General features: G+C 40.4%; 1 protein-coding gene across 4 annotated transcripts in view; it reads left to right on the top strand.

Annotated features, from left to right (window-relative positions):
• The window catches only part of Tdrd7 (tudor domain containing 7), a 59,189-nt gene that overhangs the window by 22,003 nt on the left and 17,887 nt on the right, over positions 1 to 19,299 (top strand). For all 4 annotated transcript variants that reach the window (XM_042696293.1, XM_042696299.1, XM_042696305.1 and 1 more), the window contains 5 exons: positions 3,952 to 4,538; positions 7,402 to 7,588; positions 13,300 to 13,411; positions 16,737 to 16,939; positions 18,445 to 18,579. In XM_042696293.1, the coding sequence (XP_042552227.1) occupies positions 3,952 to 4,538; positions 7,402 to 7,588; positions 13,300 to 13,411; positions 16,737 to 16,939; positions 18,445 to 18,579 (1,224 nt within the window). The remainder of the gene's footprint in view (positions 1 to 3,951; positions 4,539 to 7,401; positions 7,589 to 13,299; positions 13,412 to 16,736; positions 16,940 to 18,444; positions 18,580 to 19,299) is intronic.

Raw genomic sequence — 19,299 nt, forward strand, 5'->3', positions numbered from 1 at the left:
GACATCACACAATATAGCGATTCCTTGGCTTTGGGGACACAGCTTGTCCTATTTGCTTTGGGAACTCTTTATAACCATTTTGCAAAAAAAATTAGAACATGCTTCATGGAAGATAGGTGGCAATCACAATTTTCATATGAATAAAAACCAATGAGTTTAAGCTGAAAAAAAACACATTTGTCTTAAACTATATATTTAACTCCAAATTAGTTTCATGTATTTTTCCCTTTGAATTGAGGAACTCTTAATGGTCTCAAAAGATTGGTTAATGAAGTATGTGGACTAGCATGTGTTCCACATCACCATATCCATGAGTAGCTTTGTCTTTGAAGAGTGGAAGGCTGCTGGGCATGCCTGTAACACTAGCTACTGAGGAGGCTGACATTGTTCACAGCCAGCCCAGACAGGAAAAAGAAAAAGAAGAAAAACCCTGGAAGTGAATACTTGTCTCAAGTGGTAGAGGGCTAGCCTTGAGCTAAAAGGCTCAGGGATAGTACTCAGGCCTTGAGTTCAACACCTCCCCTCCCCTCACCCCCCCCCCCCCCCCCACACACACACATACACAAGAGAAGGCTATCTGAATCAACTCTATTTCATGTCAAGTTCAATTCCTAAAGTCAGGTGTAGGTTCTATTTTAAATACAAAATACCCTTTTGTATTTAAACAGTAAGCTAATTGAAGAAAGATGGCTTTAGGCACATAAAGATGAGGAAGAAGCCACTGAAGATTGCAGAGAGCTACATTCAAAGTCATGGAGTGTGGTGGGAGGCCCAATTACCTGAAATGGGGGAAAACGTGATGTGAAAAAAATTGTCTTCTAGTTTATGTAGTTCATTTGGTTTTTGTTCGGACTCTAAAGGCAACTGTCAGTTTGATTTAAATGCTGCAGGTAGATTTGGAGATACACTATTTCCAGAAACTCTGTAAGATTGTTCTGGAATAAAGAACCCTCAAACTGGAATTGTCAGGTTGCCTTGAACCAGCTCTCATTAAGTATGATGGTCATATCTTCTGTTAAGACAGTAAGTAATTCCAGCTGGGTGTTAATGGCTGTCTGTACTTACTCAGGAGGCTGATATCTAAGGATTAAGGTTTGAAGCTGTCCTGGACAAACAAATTCTGAGACACCTATCTTCAATTAACTAGCAAAAAGCCAGAAGTAGAAGTGTAGCTTGTGGTAGGGAATCAGCCTTGAGTGGAAAAGCTAAGCAAGAGCACAAGGTCCTGAGTTCAAGCCCCAGTAATGACATAAAAAATAAATATAAATAAATATAACTAGATAAAATTAAAAAAATAAAAGTAATTCCTACTCGAAAGACCCCATTATGTTGCTTTGCTCAGAGATCATCTTCAGAGGCTTGCTACTAAAGTTTATTGTTAGGTCCTGGGTTCTGATCACATGAGGCTAGATGAAAATGGAAGCTTTGATGCTGGAGGAGAGGACCAAATAAACATGGGCATATTCCATATTCTCAGGCAACCCACTGGAGTGGAAAGGATCATAAAGCTGAAGAACCTTCCTATCCTTTTATGGGTTAGACAGAGCCATGTGTTCATTTGGGTGATAAGATTTATGGCTTAAGCTTCACTGAAATTTGCCTCCTCCAGCCACTCAGCAGGGCTGGAGAAGAGGTTGGTAGATAAAAATTGAGGAAAAATTTTCTAGTAGGCTCTGCAGACTCATCTGGCTTTGGATAACAACAATTGCCATGTCTAAATCTAAAATTACAGTAATTAGAATAAATGAGTCACTCAGAATTCTGCTTTTCCATTTTCATCACAAGTATCTTTTCTAAACTTCCTTTGCCTACCCAGTCTAAATGCTTATACCTTATCAGGTATCTGAAAGCACGGGGTAGACTGACATTTAAAGATTCTAAGGAATAGTTGAGTAAGCCTGATAACATAGGAACAGCCCATAGCCAGACACTGGTGGCTTTACCTGTAATCTTCGCTACTCATGACACTGAGATATGAAAGATGGATGTTTGAGACCAGCCCAAGCAGAAGAGTCTCCACAATAGCAGCAAAAAGCTGTGCTATAGGTATGGCTCCACTGGTAGAGTACCACTTGAACAAGCAAGCTGAGGCTGAGTAAGCCTCAGGCCCTGAGTTCAAACTGAAAAAATAATGTTAATTAAACTTGCACACATATATGCATACAGACACATAAACATATATATGAGCATTTTAGAAGGTAGTAAATATTAACTTCAGTCTTACAGCCTAGTACAGGATTTTAGAAACTGTTTTTGTAAAGACCAAATAGTATGTGCTTTAAAGTTTTACAGGATCTAATGTTTTTTAGAGCTGTATGACAGTCACATACTGTCACAACTGTTTTACCATTGTAGTGTAAAAGCAGCCCCAGATAATTCATAAGCAATGAGCATGCTGTTCCAAAAATACTTGTGTGTTGAATTTCAGTCATCTTTGCATGAAGTAAATTTGCTTTTGACTCTTTTCAGCCATCTAAAAATGTAAAACTCAGACTGACACTGGTGGCTTATGCCTGTAATCCTAGCTATTCAGGAGGATGAGATGGGAGGATCACAGTTCAAAGCCAGCCTTGTCAGGAAAGTCTGTGAGATACTCTAATTAACCACCAGCAAACCAGAAGTAGCACTATGGCTCAAAGTAGTGGAATGCTAGCCTTGAGCAAAAGACTTAGGGATAACACTGAGACCAAGTTCAAGCCCCACAACCAACAAAACAAAACAACAAAAAAATTAAAACAGTTTTAGCTCATGAGCAGCACTAGGCCACCAGCTGGCCTTTACCTGGTCTAGCAGAGGAAAGAAAGGCTTAGAACTTGAACACATCGGGCTGGGAAGGTGGTTCAGTGGTAGAGCGCTTGCCTTGCATGCATGAGGCCCTGGGTTCGATTCCTCAGCACCACATAAGCAAAAAGAAAAGAGCCAGAGTGGTGCTGTGGCTCAAGTGGTAGAGTACTAGCCTTGAGCTGAAGAGCTGAGGGACAGTGCCCAGGCCCAGAGTTCAGGCCCCACGACCGGACCCAAAAAAAAAAAAAAAAAAGAACTTGAACACATCACCACACCACTTCTCAAGCTGCATCCCTCAGGCATTCTGTGAGTACAGAATTAGAGACCGGATGACTGACAGTTGCCTGGTGTCGTATTTTTGGGTTTTTTGTTTGCTTTTGTGACTGTCCTGGAGCTTGAACTCAGGACCTGGGCACTATTCCTGAGCTTCTTTTGCTCAAGGTTAGAGCTCTACCCCAGAAGCACTTCTAGCTTTTTCTGAGTAGTTTATTGGAGATATGAGTCTCACAGACTTTCCTGCCCAGGCTGGCTTCAAAAGATTGTCAGATCTCAGCCTCCTGAGGAACTAGGATTACTGGTGTGAGCTACAAGCACCCAGCTTGTGTTTTTAACAGTTCGTCACTGGAGTGACAATACATCCAACTAGCATTCTGTTGATTGTTATAAAAAACTGTGCCTTACCCTTAGGCCATTTTTCCCCTAAATAATGGAGAGCTGAGGGCTTTCTTGAAAGAAGTGAAATTGTATTATTTTGTCCAAATATTCCTACTGTGCTTTTCAGTGGCTGCTTCCTGACAGCTGTGATACCTTTTTGTAGCTTCATTTCACCTTGGATCTGGTGCATTTTGTAAGCTATAGCTCTGGATTCTTCACAGAGGAGAGCACACAGCACATTTTAGACAGAGCAGAGCATTATGGTTTCCTAGTCTGAATGCCTCACAAGTGAAATGAGCACCTTTTCAGAATTTCAGAAATGTGGATTGTGTTATTTGCAGATAAACACAGTGCTTGAAAATACTACTAGAAGAATACAATGTATACTTCAGTGTGTGATTGCTCTGAACTTTGAAAATAAGTGTTGCTTTCAAATATGAAAAGCTTTAATGTGTTTTCCGGTTGCTTATAGCCACTGATAGTCTTGTCTTTGCTTGCTTTAAAAATATTCAGGTGGAAAAACCTTGCAGTGGAGGCCAAGATTTACTTCTTTATCCAGCCAAGAGAAAGCAGCCCTTGAAAAGTGAACTGGACCCTGACAAGGTACCCCTGCTACCTGCTTCCAAGCAAACACAACCAGCGAAAGAGAGTCCAGCCGTGATGCCAGGAGATGTCAAAGAGAAAGTGGCTGAGCTGCTGGTGAAATACACAAGTGGGCTTTGGGCAAGTGCACTCCCAAAAGCATTTGAGGACACATACAAAGTAAAATTCCCCGAGGATGCCTTAAAAAACCTCGCTGCACTTTCAGATGTATGCACCATAGACTACATTTCCGGAAATCCCCAGAAAGCCATTCTGTATGCTAAACTTCCATCGCCTCCTGACAAGATCCTAAAGGATGAAGGGCAAGCACAAGGCGATTATGACATCAAGTCTATGATTGAGCAAGAGTATTTGCAAATAGAGAAAAACATTGCTGAGAGTGCCGAAACCTGTGCAGAGGATATGACCATAGCCATTCCTCCTCTAGTCATTCCCACTGAGGCCTCCCCATCTGTGCTGGTGGTTGAACTGAACAACACAAACGAAGTGGTTATCAGGCAAGTTGCACTTTCTAACTCTTTCCAATACTGATATGCTATTGTTACTTGACTATCATAGATGCTGGGATTAAAAGATAAAATATTCTTGGTTAGAAAGAGTTATAGTGGAGTGCAATAATATTTGCACTAAATGCTCAAGATACGCAACTGTTCTTATGAGAAAAGATAACTAATAATTTTAAAATTGAAATGATAAAATTATCTTGAAAAACATGTCTTCAGATTATTTAGATAACTTTTTCCAGTATAAGTTTGCATCTTCCCTAGCTTTTTCCATTATAGGCATGCATCCTGGATTCTGCATTTCACATGTGGAGTGGGGTGGCTGGAAGCCAGCAAGCACAGTAGGCAATGTTTGTTCTTAACTTGATCTAGGTCCTTGGCACATGCCCCACCCCTGCAGACTTGGCAGACCCCTACCAGACTAATCTCTGTTCTATAATCACATATTCATACAGACAGGCTTCATAAGGGGCTTGGAGAAGTGCAGAAGCAGAACCTGCACATCACAAATGGAAATCTTGGTCTTCACTCTCAAAAATTAACATTGGGTCTAAGAGTGGAGCCTAAATATGTATGAAGCTGTTGAGTTCCATCCCCAGCATTATAAATGGGGGAAAAAAGTATAATTAACTTTGTGAAACTATATGGCATGCCTTCATTGATGTCACCATTCTCTCTCCACTTGCTCAAGTAATTTCCAGACACTGAATCCATTCTTGTGACTACCACCTCATTCCAGCTGTAGCATCATCCCTTGCTCTCACAGGACTGCATCTGGCCTTTCCTATAGGGGCTGCTGCAGAGAGAAGAAATGCCTCAAATTCCCACTTCTCCCCACCTCCCATCTCCTTACTGGAGCCTGTGCCAAGCAACCATATCACCACTGCAGCCTGAGTCCTGCCAGTTGGTCTTAGGACTGAAACCTTTAGTGGAAATCCAGGCGCCTGAGACTCCAGATCCCAGGAAATGGGGCTCAATACAGACCTCCCAGGAGATTGCAGAGTGGGACAACTGCATTCCTGCATGTCTCGACATTTACAAAGCTCTTTTAAGTTTAAATGATAGAGTATGGTAAAGCCTTGGGAGGTTCTGGAGTGAATAATATGCTTGTGTTGCTTTAAAAATAGCCTTTGCTCCTCAAAGGGGCTCTCGCCATCTGCATAGGGTCTTTTCTTTTTTGTTGGCTGTGGGGCTTGAACTTAGGAAATAGGTGCTATCCCTGAGCTTTTTTGCTCAAGGCTGGTACTCTACCACTTTGAGCCACAGCTCTTCTTCCAGCTTTTAGGTAGTTAATTGGAGATAGGAGTCTCACATATTTTCCTGCCAGTGCTGGCTTTGAACCATGATCCTCAGATGTCAGCCTCCTGAGTAGCTAGGCTTATAGGTGTAAGCCACCAGTGCCCGGCTTGTGTAGGACTTTTAAATAGATTTTTGCCTCTTTCTGGTAACAAACAGGTTTAGTACAGCATCTTCTCTCCTGCTCTCTACTTGTCCATATGCAAAAACACTCATAAAGAAATAGCTTCTTACAGCTACCTGGGCTCATTGGGACCTTGGGAAACAACTGATCCATACCAATGTTCTATGTCTACCCCCACCTCCCTGGCCAGGTGAGTTCATAGCACAGCCTCCAGACAAAAGGCTTCCGTGGGTAGTTATGGCAGCTCTTGTTTTCATGGCCCAAACTTGGTTTTCAAGATTTTTTTTTTTGTCTTAGAAGCACACCCTTAATGAAAACAGGAAAATAGCAGCCATGTATAGAAGAAAAAAAAAACTGTTCAGTTATTTTTGTGATTGTTCAGTGGGGTTTGAACTGAGGGCCTCATGCTTGTTAAGCAGATCCTCTCCTACTGGAACTACATCTCCAGCACTGTTTATTTTGCTTTAGTTATTTTTTTCTAAGTAGGGTCTCGAGTTTTTGCCTGGGCCAGCCTCTGAGGAGATTCTCCTATGTCCTTCCATGATGCTGGAACCCAGCTATACCACCATGCCTGCCCTATTTGTTCACATGGGAATCTAGCCAACTTTTTGCCTCGGCTGGCCTCTAACTTAATCCTACTGGTTCCTGCCTTTGGAGTAAGTGGGATTATAGGCATGTACTACCATGACTGGCTAAATGAGTGTGTTTTGATAACCAGAGATAGATCAGCAAGACTGCAGTCATCAGCAGTAGAAAATTGTAGAACGTTACAGGGTGTGTCTGAAAATAATATACTCAGAAAGGATACATTTTAGAGGCTTCAGCTAGAATATGTCACTTTTTAGAGTAAGAATTCAACATTTTATTCTAATTGGTTCATTAAATTTTTTTAGGGAGGATGTCACATTGCTATATTTAAGGCTGGTGTTTTGTTTTTCATTTTGGCTTTTGTTCTTGTTGTTGTTATTGTTGTTTGCAATTATATGGATCACACCCAGGATCAAACTAGACAAGCACTCTACCATTGAATCACTGCTTTTCGGAGCTGAGGTTTCTTAACACCCAGCCTCAGGACAATGCTGTCTGCTAGATTCTCTTCTCGGTGGTCTGCACAGATCTAGTAGCCTTACTCAAGATCTGAGGACTGCCCTTACTTGCCTCTTTCCTTTTATGTAGATTTTCAGTGTGTCTTACTTTCTTCCAAACCTCCTCAGCTTGATCTTCCCCGAGAGGCCTCTTCATTCAACTGTGTTAGTGTTGGTCAGCTCTGTTGTACAGTGATCGGGACCTCAGCTTGCCTTGTGTGATCCCTATAACCCTACTCCCTGAAACCAGAGATGGCCACAGAAGAGTTGAGCCCTACAGAATTCCTGAGGTTCCCCCCTCCCCCCACTCCTGGGCTATTTCATTTGTGTTCTCTTCCTGTCATTAATCCAGGTATGTGGGCAAAGACTACTCAGCTGCTCAGGAATTAATGGAAGATGAGATGAAGGAGCATTACAGTAAGAATCCCAAGGTTGCACCAGTCCAGGCTGTACATGTCGGGCAGCTGCTGGCGGTCAAGGCCGAGGAGGATGCCTGGTTACGTGCACAGATCATCTCAGCAGAGGAGAACAAGCTAAAGGTAAGCATTAAAGCTTCTCTTTCATGGGTAGTGAACACTAAGGTTGAAAAGATTGTATCTATAAAAGATTATCAGGAGTAGTTGTGTGAGCTTTGAGCTTGGCAGTATATGTATGTGCTTCTCAAGAAAGGTTGCATGACCCATGGTGTAATATGGAAAAGGTGATTTATTCCCATTCCCAATACCAAGCAGTCCAGTAGATCCGAGTCCAGGCTTCCACAGAGGGCCACAGCCTGATTAGAGAGCTGCCCTTCTTCCTCTCCCTGCTCAGGGCCTGTTCCCAGGGTTGCTCTCCTTAGTCCTCTTAGACTACTGGGAGCTCATCTGCATCTGTCAGCTTTTCATTTCCACAGTTTTTATGAGCATCAATTAGTTGTTCAAAGAGTTCCATTTTGACATGTCCATATGTATACACAATGTACCATGGTCAGACTCAGCCCCTCCTTCACTCTCCTCTACTCTCCTTTCTAGACCAGTTTCAACAAGCATCATTGTTCCATTTTCATGTACAGTAAGTGTCTTGACCACTCTCTCCCATCCTCTCCTGTTTTCCCAACCACCTCGCATTAGTACCTGTACCCCAGACCAGACATGTTTTGCATTTGTGTGTTTTTGTGTATCTCTGCATGGTAATTGGTGAAAGAGATTTCCCTGTGGTCTTTCGCCCTGGCTTGCTCTCACTTTCCCCATCTCTAACACCCCTGCTATTCAGTAGCTGTCGATGACTTTAAAATTTTTGATATTTTCATCCACAGTACAGTTTATTTCAGTATCATTCATGCTGTGATATTTTTTTTTTTACTTTTTTAAATTTATTTTTGTCAGAACTCAGCTTGATCTGCTGGCACTCTACCACTTGATCTGTCTCCAGGTCTGATTTTTTTAAATATTTTTTTTTATTGTAAAGATACAAGATACAAAGGGGTTATGGTTACATGAGTAAGGTAATGAGTACATTTCTATCAAGCATTGTTACACCCTCCTTTGTTTTTCCCCTACCATCCCTTCCTCCTCACCTCCCCAATTCCTCCCTCCCCCTCTCCCTCTCTCCCCTCTTTCCCTTGCAAAGTTGTAAAGTTCGTTTTCAACATAGTGTCTTGTACATCTCATTGTTCCAACGGGTCAACCTGTATCCTTATTTCAGCATTTTGTTATTTCCCTCCTCCTCCCCAAATTAGAAAAATATATATACAAGATACAGAGCACCAGAATCAAATACAGTGAACACACAGGTTATACCATAGGAGGAAGAGCATAGAACAGAAACAAAAAAATCACGTAATACATTATAAATACATTAAAAAACAACAGCAACAGAGATAAAACCTCTTGTGTCCTTATCCTGGGGTTCATTTCACTTAGCATCATCTTATACAGTCATATGTACATAGCTTTTGACCTTTTCTGTTTGTCCTAGACATCTAGGCCTGATTTTTGCTGGTTATTTTGCAGATGGAATCTCTCAGGCTGGCTTGGAACCACAATCCCCAGATCTCAGCCTTCTGAGTAGCTCTGAGCCATCAGCACCCAGTTTGTTCTAACAGTTTTTTTTTCTTTTTACTGTGTTGCTTCTTCCTTTCTTGGTAAATTCAGTATGTTTGTTCAGAAATTACCTTAAGGAGGTTCTTAAGGTTCTTAAGCCCCTTGCAGAGGGGTTGTTACTTTATGAAGAATTTGGGGAAACATCACTGAAATGTTTCCTCTTCACTCACTAAGGAAATGCACTTCAGGACCTCTGTACATCATCACCTCTTTCATAGGAGAGTGCCCTTGGCTCCATGTTTCACAGTTCTGTGTGTACAGAGGAGACATGTGTTCTCTCTGGATTTTGAAAGCAGGGAATTATGCCACCATCTTTGCAGCCTGTGTTCTACAAGGCAAACCTGAAACCCACATGCCACTATCAGCCCCTGGCCATAACTCACTATGTGTCACTGAAGATATGTAATCATTCTGAACAGTGCTTAGGTCCACCTACTCACCGAGACTCTGTCTACACCATTGAGAGACAGAGAAGACACTGTTTCCTACCTAGTTTGCTCAGGAGATAAGAGAGGCTTTGATCCTGTCCAAATAGGAGATCACTCAGCCACCTTTTTCATTCATTGTGAATTTAGGAAATCCCTTAGCCAATATACAGAGACATGGTATTTAAGAATTGAGTGACTTTAAAATCTGAAAAGTGTAACAGTTTGGCAGTTTAAAAACACTTATTATATGTCCCCTAACTATACAAGAGAAATGTAAATACAGTATCACACAAGGCTTATGTCTATGTTTGTAGCAAGTTTATCACTAATAATCCCAAACTGGAAACATCCCGGATGCTTATACATGTGAATGTATAAACAGTTAATTCATGCAATGGAATATTATGCAGTAATCAAAAAGAATGAGCTTCTGATATAGACAATTATATAGATAAATCACATGATTTGTGCTGAACAAAAAAAGCCAGTCACAGTAATATTACCCTATGTAAGTGATATCTAAGAACTGATAAAATCTGTTTGCAGTGATAAAATTGGGACAGTGCTTGCTTGGCATAGTAAGTGAAGAGAGGCTAATTGCCAAGGACCAGAGGGCACTTCTGGGAGGCAGTGGGAATAGTCTAAGTTTGATAATGGTGGTGAGTATATGGGTATATATATATTGATCAAAACACATTTAAGCCAGGCGCCTATGGCTCATGCATGTAAACCTAGCTGCTCAGGAGGCTGAGATCCTGGAGATCTCAGGAGCCAGCATAGGCAGGAAAGTCTGTGAGACTCTTACCTCCAATTAACCATCAGAAATGAGAAGTGGCACTGTGGTCAAAGTGGTGGAGCATCATTCTTGAGTGAAAAAGCTCATGAGACAGTGCCCAGCCCTGAGTTCAAGCCCCATCACTGACAAAAAAAAGTAACTATAGACGTTAAAGCATTAGCTTTTATTCAGTATAAGTTATACTTGGATAAATTTGAAAACAGATTGAAAAGTCCTAAGGATCAAGTTGAAGGGGGAAGCATAAGACTTGTGTTTGTGGCACAGGCACTCAGCCTGACTTTGCTTGTATTTTTGTGGCTTTAGTCAAGTCCCTCCTTTGCTCTGGGCCTTTAGGTGATAGGCTATAACTACCCCAAATGTTCATTGATAGACTTCTACTTCTGTCCATTTCTCTTACCTACCCTTAGGCTATGCTATTTTAAGGCAAAGGGATCTTTTCTTTCTTTCTTTTTGGTCGGTCATGGGGCCTGAACTCTGGGCCTGGGCACTGTCCCTCAGCTCTTCAGCTCAAGGCTAGCTCTTGAGCCACAGCACCCACTTCCGGCTTTTTTCTTTTTGCTTATGTGGTGCTGAGGAATCAAACCCAGGGCCTCATGCATGCAAGGCAAGCACTCTACCACTGAGCCATCTTCCCAGCCCCACAAAGGGATCTCTTATAAAGAGAAGAATCCTCCATAATTCCCAGGGACATATTAATGGTGCAGCAGTGTTTACAGTATACAGTGCAGTTATCCACAGACATTGTCCAGAATGCCATCGGTATTGCTGCTGAGAGTTATGGCTAATTGATAGAAATTAAAAAGGTAGCTGAATATTTTATACACTAGTATGTATAGTGGTCCCACCCAGCTCTCCTTCCCTCCTCCTGGTGGAGCTCAGTTATTTCTTCCTTTATTTGGAGAAACCACAACTACTTCTAGCACTAGCTTTCTCTTGAGTTAAACTTTGCCTGATGATGGGTATCAGAACCCTTCTTGCTCTCCATCTGTGAGATCCTTGGTGTGTGTACTCCCTGAGGCTGGTGCCAGTAGGCTTGACCAGACTAGACATGCATGTCAGAGCAGCTTTGAGTTACTCAGGTGACTCTGTGCAACTTGTGACCGTTTGATGGCGCCAGAGAACCAGGAGTGGGGGGGGGGGTGCTCTGGGAGCCTGCTGGTGCCAGTATCAGTATTTCAAAGAAACTGCTTTGTCCTCACAGAATAGAGGACAGTGTGGCAAGAGTCAGTCTGGGCCATCCAGGGACAAGTGCTTTATAAATGCTGTCTGCCAAGCAAACAGGTAGTGGCCTGATAAGGACAAGAAAGAAAGGAAAGAGGCAACTTATGAACATTTCAAAAACCCTTTGAAGACTTTAGAGCAGTCTTCCTTAAGATCCTATTGTATTAAGAAAATGAAAGCTGCTCTGCCCCTGAGTTTGGGGGGGGGGGGGGGGGGGACAAGGGGCTAAATTAGTGTGAGAGAGATGCACTTGTACACAATGAGGCTTACTGCCTTCCGTGCAGGTTCTGCCATTAATCTGGAGCCGCAGCAGTATAAAGTATGAGTTTATAACAAGTGCTAATTTTCAAGAGAGAGAAGGAAGGCCCACATGGTCAAGGTTTGAGTTAGTCTCCCTGCCTCTCCTGGTTTCCTGAGACTCTTGACTAGAAACTTTTATGTTAATGCTGTCATCTAAGTACTAAGAAAACTGGCCTGTATACTTTTTTTTTTTCTCAGAAGGTGAAAGAGACCTATCTTCACTTGTTTGGTACTACTTAGCCAACCCTGGTTTTTTGTGTGTGTGTGTGTGTGTGTGTGTGTGTGTGTGTGTGTGTTAAATAACCATCACCAGCTTTCATTAGAGAATCATACTAGATTTCAACAATTTCAGATTCTTAGTTATCATTCTAAACCACAACCTAATGTTTCCAGATATTAAAAAGGCTTTGTATTTACAGCCTTTTTCAAAAGAAAGCTTTGCATAAACACTAAAAATTATCTATATTAGAATTATACTCTATGAAAATACTATCCAGGCTCCTGTAATGATCTGTAGTAATAGAGAAGAGAGGTCTACCTGTGCAAAAATGCTCTGCCCCACGACTGAGCTGGAAGCCTAATCTAGCTTCATGCCCTTAAAAAAGAACAGCTGAGCTGGACACCAGTAATCCTAGCTACTCAGGAGGCTGAGATCTGAGGATCAAGGTTCAGAGCCAGCCTGGGCAGGAAAATCTGTGACACTCTTTATCTCCAGTAAACCACCAGAAAACCAGAAGTGGTGCTGTGGCTCAAGAGGTAGAGTGCTCGCCTTGAGCTGAAGAGCTGAGGGACAGCCCCAAGGTGCAGAGTTGAAGCCCCACAGCTGACAAAAAAAAAAAAAGAACAGCTGTGCATGCTCATATTTTCAGGGAGTCCTATGCTGTCTGACCTTCTTGTTGACAGTAGTATCTTGGTCCCTAGAAGCACAATGGCTGAGAAGAGGCCATATGTGGCCTGGGGCTTCTAGAATCTGTTCTGTACCATAAGAGCAATGTCCCCTCTCTATGAAAACTACTACTGCCCAAGAACATGAAAGTGTGATTGAAGAGAGGACAAGGTGACACAGGCATCAGGCCATTAAGGAGGATAAGAGAGGAAAGCCTCAAGTTGGCAGAACCGTAGGTATGCTGCTAAGAGACTGGCTGCAGCAAGGTCTGGGAGTCTTATTCTTTACCCTGCTCTTACCATTATTCAAGGGCTGAAGGAACAGATGGGACTAGAACAGGAAGCCCAGGTTCTCTTTGTCCCAATCCATCTTTCTCTTCTGGGAATCATCAAGGAGTGCATGTTCTGGCTTTGTGCAGTTGGCTGTGATACCATTGACCTTAATGATTGTGAAATAAAATGCATCAAATGGTTTTTTAAAGTGAGGATTAAGAACTTTTTGAGCCTAACCATTGTTTTTCCCCCTTTTTTATCATTAGGTATGCTATGTTGACTATGGTTTTAGTGAACATGTTGAGAAGAGTAAAGCATACAAACTGAACCCAAAATTCTGCTCACTCTCATTCCAAGCTACAAAGTGCAAGCTAGCAGGTAAGAGAGATGTTTAAAACCAAACAAAAAAGTTGCCTTGTGTTTTGTTTTCTGAGGCAAGGTGTCTCCATGTAGCCCAGGTGGGCCTCCTGTCTCAGCCCTTCCTACTGCTAAGATTACAGCTGCTAATTCTCTCTGTTTTGGCAGGTCATCACCACTGTACTTTTTGGTAGTTAAAATCTTATAATCGCAAGGTGGTGTGCTGTGTTATTTTCTTGAAAGCTTTAAATGAATTGCATGTTTAATATGATCTGTATAAGATTATATACATAACATAAAATATAAAAAGAACATTAAAATATAAAAAATTATGAAAATGTTATGTTTCTTGCATTTTGTTTTGTCATAAATATTTATTGATACATTTTATTGTAAAAAAGGCTTTGCCATCTGAAAGAGTTGTTTTATACTTATACTAGTGAAAACCCGTAGAAACTCCCATCACAGGATTTGATCAGATTCAGTTGTTCATGTGTTACCAGGCGACCCTTAGACTTTTCCCACAGAGATGGACCATGGAGTAAACCCTTGTACAGCCTCCAGAGCCTGGCTATAGGTCATGTGCAGTTTTTTGCATAGTCAAGGAATCCTTTCCTCCTTAGGAAAAGAGGGGGGGAGAGAGAAAGAGACAGAGAGAGAGAGCATGCACACATGCATGTGTTTGTAGCATTGTAGGAATAAACAAGGTATGGAGGATACAGTGGTCAGGTGAATGGGAAATGTTAAAAGGGTTTGCACAGAATTCCAAAAAGTGATTGTAATTCACCCCATTCTCTGTAAGAATGAGTGCTAATGTCCAGGAGTTGAGTCTGATGGTCAATCAGATAAACCTAAAGTAATTTTAAGAGCATGTTCAAAACCTATGGGCAGTGGTTTTGAAAGAAACATATCAAGAGCATAGGACAAGACTTAAGATTCTAAAGAGAAATGTTTGCAAAAGGCTATGAAGTTGTACACTGGAGAATATTGCAGGATGAGGAATCTGAAATTTAGCTTGTGGGAAAGTATAGAACTAGGCACTAAAGTATTATATGAGCATAGGATATATGGAATTAAAATTTTCAAAGAACTAAAAGAGTAATTGTACTACAATGCAATTCACCTCATACCTGTGTTCAGTTAAACACTAATTTTCTCTTTCATGGTATTCTCAAGAGTCATGATGGTAAGAAGGAAGAGAGGAAGGAAAGGAGGGAAGAAAGGTGGTGTCTTTTAGATGACAAGATCTCCTTGTTCATGGGTTGGCAGACTTACTTAATATTATGAAAATGGCCATACTCCCAAAGGCCACCTACAAAATCCCAATGTCATTCTTCTCCAGAGATAGAGAAATCAATCTAAAAATTCATGTGGATACACAAAAGGCCAAGATAGCCAAAGCAGTCCTGAGGGAAAGAAAAATAAAGCAATACTGAAGACATATTTCCAGACTTCAAACTGTATTATAGAGCTGTAGTAGCAAAACTAGCTTGGTATTGGCACATAAACAGACCTGAAAACCAAACCAAACCAAATTAGAAGATCCAGAAATAAATCCACATACTTACCACAGCCATCTGAATTTTGACAAAGGAACCAAACATATATGTTGTGGGGAGCTCTTCAACACATGGTGAAATGGTGCTGGAAACTAGACCTCCATATGCAGAAGTTAAAACTGGATCCCTGTGTCTCACTTTGTACTAATATAAATTCAAAGTGGATCAAAGACTTTGATGTAAGACCTAAAACTTTGAAACTCCTTCAGGAAAGAGTAAAGGAAACACACTACGAAGTTACAAGTCAGGATATAATGGAGGTACCTGCATCCCCATGTTCATTGCTGCACTATTCAGAATAGCCAAGTATGGAAATAGTCTAAATGTCCTACACCTAATGAGTGTATCAAGACAGTGTGGCATACAGACTGGAATTTTATTCATCAGAAAGAATAATATGTCATTTTCAGGGAAATGGAGATACCTGAAAAAGTCATACTGAGTGAAGTAATTCAGGCTCAGAGAGACAAAAGCCATATGTTTCATCTGTTGAAGTTAGACTTAAACTGTAAACATCTGCTGGGCTGTATATATACAATCAGACTGACTATAATATATGCAGAGGTAGTCTTCATAATATAACCAAGTATTTACAAAATGTGTTATCTGAGAAAAGGAGAAAGGATGAATCAATAGAGGACATAGTGGTCAAATGTAGTCATAATATTCAATGTACATATGCAAAAATAGAATTGGAAATCTTTAGGAGACAAGTATAGGATGGGATGGGTAGGGGAACAGAATGACTGAAGGGCTGACGCTACTCAAGATGCACTGTACATATAAATGAACATGTGAAATTGAAACCTTAATTTAATGTAATATTTGAAAATCACAAAAAGAAAAAAGTTGATGTCTTTATTTTCAATAAATACATGTTTAAAAGAAAAAAAATAATTGAATACATTTAATTAGAAACTGAAGAGCCATATTTCCAGCCTGTAAGCCGTTTCTTCTAAGCTAGAAATTCTGATTAATCAAATTTTCTTTAAAAACAAAAACTAGTTCTTGCCAGGCACCAGTGGCTCACACCTATAATCGTTGCTACTCAGGAGGCTGAGAACTAAGGATTGTTGTTCAAGGCCAGCCCAGGCAGAAAAGTCCCTGTGAAACTCAGAAAGGGGCACTGTGGCTCAAGTGGTAGAGAGCTAGCCTTGAGCACAAAGAGACTTAGGGACAGCACCCAGGCCCTGAATTCAAATCCCACAACCAACAACAACAAAAACATATTTGTTCTTAAACACTTCATTCTTTGGTATTTCTTTTATCATTATTAACACCTATTTAGTTGGATAAAGGGGTTTCATTTTAATATGTCTATTTACATATATATATCTTGATCATAATCAGGGGTAAGTCTCCCTCCTTCCCTCAGGCCCCTCCCAAAACAAATCTTATCAGGATTCCTTGTTCCATTTTCACACACATGTATATAAAGGTATTTTTGATGCTTTTGCCCTTCCTCCCCTTCTCTGTTTGTGGATTCCCCTCCCCTGTTTTTCTTCTTGAGTTAAGATTGTCTTAGTAGATCATTTAAAGGGGCATCCACATTATAATTTTCAACACTGACACATGAATATGGTTAAGATTATAAAATCAAGTTTCCATCAAAAATGTAATTATTATGTGATACATGCATCATTTTTTAAATTTCTTATTTTTTAAAAGACTGAAGGAAGTTAAAATTTAACGTGTCCATAATTTTAATACATGGTCAAAACAAATACAAACAGTCCTCCATCTTGTAATGACTGTTAGTAGAAATGAAAATATTCTTCCCTTTTCAGGGTTGGATGTTCTAAATGATGATCCTGACCTCGTGAAGGTGGTTGAATCTTTAACCTGCGGGAAGATCTTTGCAGTGGAGATACTGGACAAGTCGGACATCCCCCTGGTTGTTCTGTATGATACCTCAGGGGAAGATGATATCAATATCAACGCCACTTGCCTGAAGGCCATGTGTGACAAGTCCCTGGAGGTTCACCTCCAGGTAACCTTTGGTCACCACTGTCCTCTGTCACACCTAAAATATGAAAGAAAATTGTCAATAATATTACAGATCTTAGGCTAATGATCGATAAAACATCACATAAATATTGAGAAAAAAGGAAAAGGCGGTGGAAGAAAAATGACAAAATGTTAATAGTAATTTTTTCTTAGGAATTGGGTTATTATGAATATGTTATTTATGGGTATATATGAAATTACTCTACAAAGATAATTTTTTAAATGCAAAGAAATAGGATATTATTCAACATTATTCACACTTTTTTTTCTTTCACTGGTACTAAAGTTTGAACTCAGGATGTTGTGCTTACTAGGCATATACTCATCACTTGAACCATGTCTTCACCACTATTTTTCCAAATAGTGTTTCACATTTGAACCTGGATCACCTGGAGTTTGATACTCCTATTAAACTGTGTGTATGTACACACATGTGCACACACATGCATGTACACATGCACCAGCCAATTCTGAGGCTTGAATTCAGCGTCTGGCTTCTGTTGCACTCAAAGTTAATGCTCTACCACTTGAGCCAGAGCTCCACTTTCAGATTTTTAGTGGTTAATTGGAGATAACTGTCTCATGGACTTATATGCGTGGGCTGGATTTGAACTGCTACCCTCACATATCAGCCTTCTGAGTAACTAGGATTATAGGCATGAGCCACAAGCACCCAGCTTTTCTATTAAACTTTTTGTGTAGCTTGGATGACAGGCATATCACCACACCTACATTATTATTGGTTGAGATGGGAGTCTCATGAACTTTTTGTTCATCTGGCTTTGAACTGGAATCCTCCTGATCACTGCCTTCCAAGTAGTTAAGATGATAAGCATTAGCTACTGTGCCTAGTGCAAAGAAAAGAAAAGTTTTAAATAAAGAACATCTACCCTGAAATGTTCAAAGTGATCATTTTTAAAAATATTTCACAAAACCTTGGGGAAAAATAGTATCAGTAGAACTGTGAATTATTCTTAGGAGTTGAATAAAAAGGTTAAGATTAAATGCTTGCTTTGATTACAGTTTTTAATAATTGGTAAGATTCAGGTAGCCATTTCTTGGACACAGGTTAGAAAGCAGTCTGGTAATGGAATTGATTTTGTAAGTTGTAGGGTTTCTTTTTTTAATATCTATTAGTGTTGAAAAAGCATGGTGTATGGAGTCATTCTTATCCTAAATAAATGGGGAGAAAATACACCAAAGTTAAGGCCTCATCTATCACCTTTCAGAGGATGAAATGTGGTAATGTGCGAACTGTCCCTTTTGTACATGACACATATGATACTGAGTATTCTTTTGGGAAAGAAAAGGAATTCAGTGTAGTTAACTGTAGTGGGTTTTTTTTAACATTTAAGTTGTGAATATTTTTATTTAGCTGTCCTCTGATATTTTAAAATGTAAGACTTTTAAAAAAATGAGATAATTAGGTAAATATCCTGTGATGGGGTAAAAGCAACATTCTGTTCTTATGTCCCTTGTTCATTCCAGGTCGATGCCATGTACACAAATGTCAAGGTGACTAACATTTGCTCTGATGGGACAATCTACTGCCAAGTGCCTTGCAAGGGCCTGAACAAACTCAATGACCTTCTGCACAAGATAGAGGATTATTTCCACTGCAAGGTATGGCAGCAAAGCACCCCCTCCAAAACTAGTACTAAAATGCAAACACTAACCTGCATTAGTGTAAGTTTTTAACAGTTTAAACTTCAGAGTTTTGGGGGACTTTAGGAAATAAAACTACTCTAATTTCTGCATTATAAAATGAGGTTAGTAACTCTTGGGCATCTACCCAGATCATTACAGGTCAAAGACACTTGCATATCCATGCTCATTGCTGTGCCATTCACAATAGCCAAGTTATGGAAACAGTCCAGGTGCCCTACAACAGATGGAGTGATTAATAATACACACAATGAAATTTTACTCATCCATTATAAAGAATAAGATAGTTATTTATAAGGAAATGGATGAATCTAGAACAAATCATGCTAAGTTAATGAAGCCAAGCTTAGAAAGGCAAACAGCACTTGTTTTCTCTCATATATGGAAACTGGATCTAAAATATAACTAGACATGATAACCTACACAGGACTCTAGACATTCACACAGTCAGACTAAAGGAGAATAACCTTAGAGGATAGAACCCAAAGGTGTAACTCCCCTGAACATTTATAATACTATAAAACCAATATCAGGAAAAGGAAACATAGGTTTGTTTTTTTGTTGTTGTTGGTCGTGGCGCCTGAACTCTGGACCTGGGCGCTGTCCTCAGCTCTTCAGCTCAAGGCTAGTACTCTACCACTTGAGCCACAGCACCACTTCTGACTTTTTCTGCTTATG

Source organism: Dipodomys spectabilis, unplaced genomic scaffold (assembly GCF_019054845.1).
Source record: "Dipodomys spectabilis isolate Male_0828 unplaced genomic scaffold, ASM1905484v1 ptg000006l, whole genome shotgun sequence".
Taxonomy (NCBI): domain Eukaryota; kingdom Metazoa; phylum Chordata; class Mammalia; order Rodentia; family Heteromyidae; genus Dipodomys; species Dipodomys spectabilis.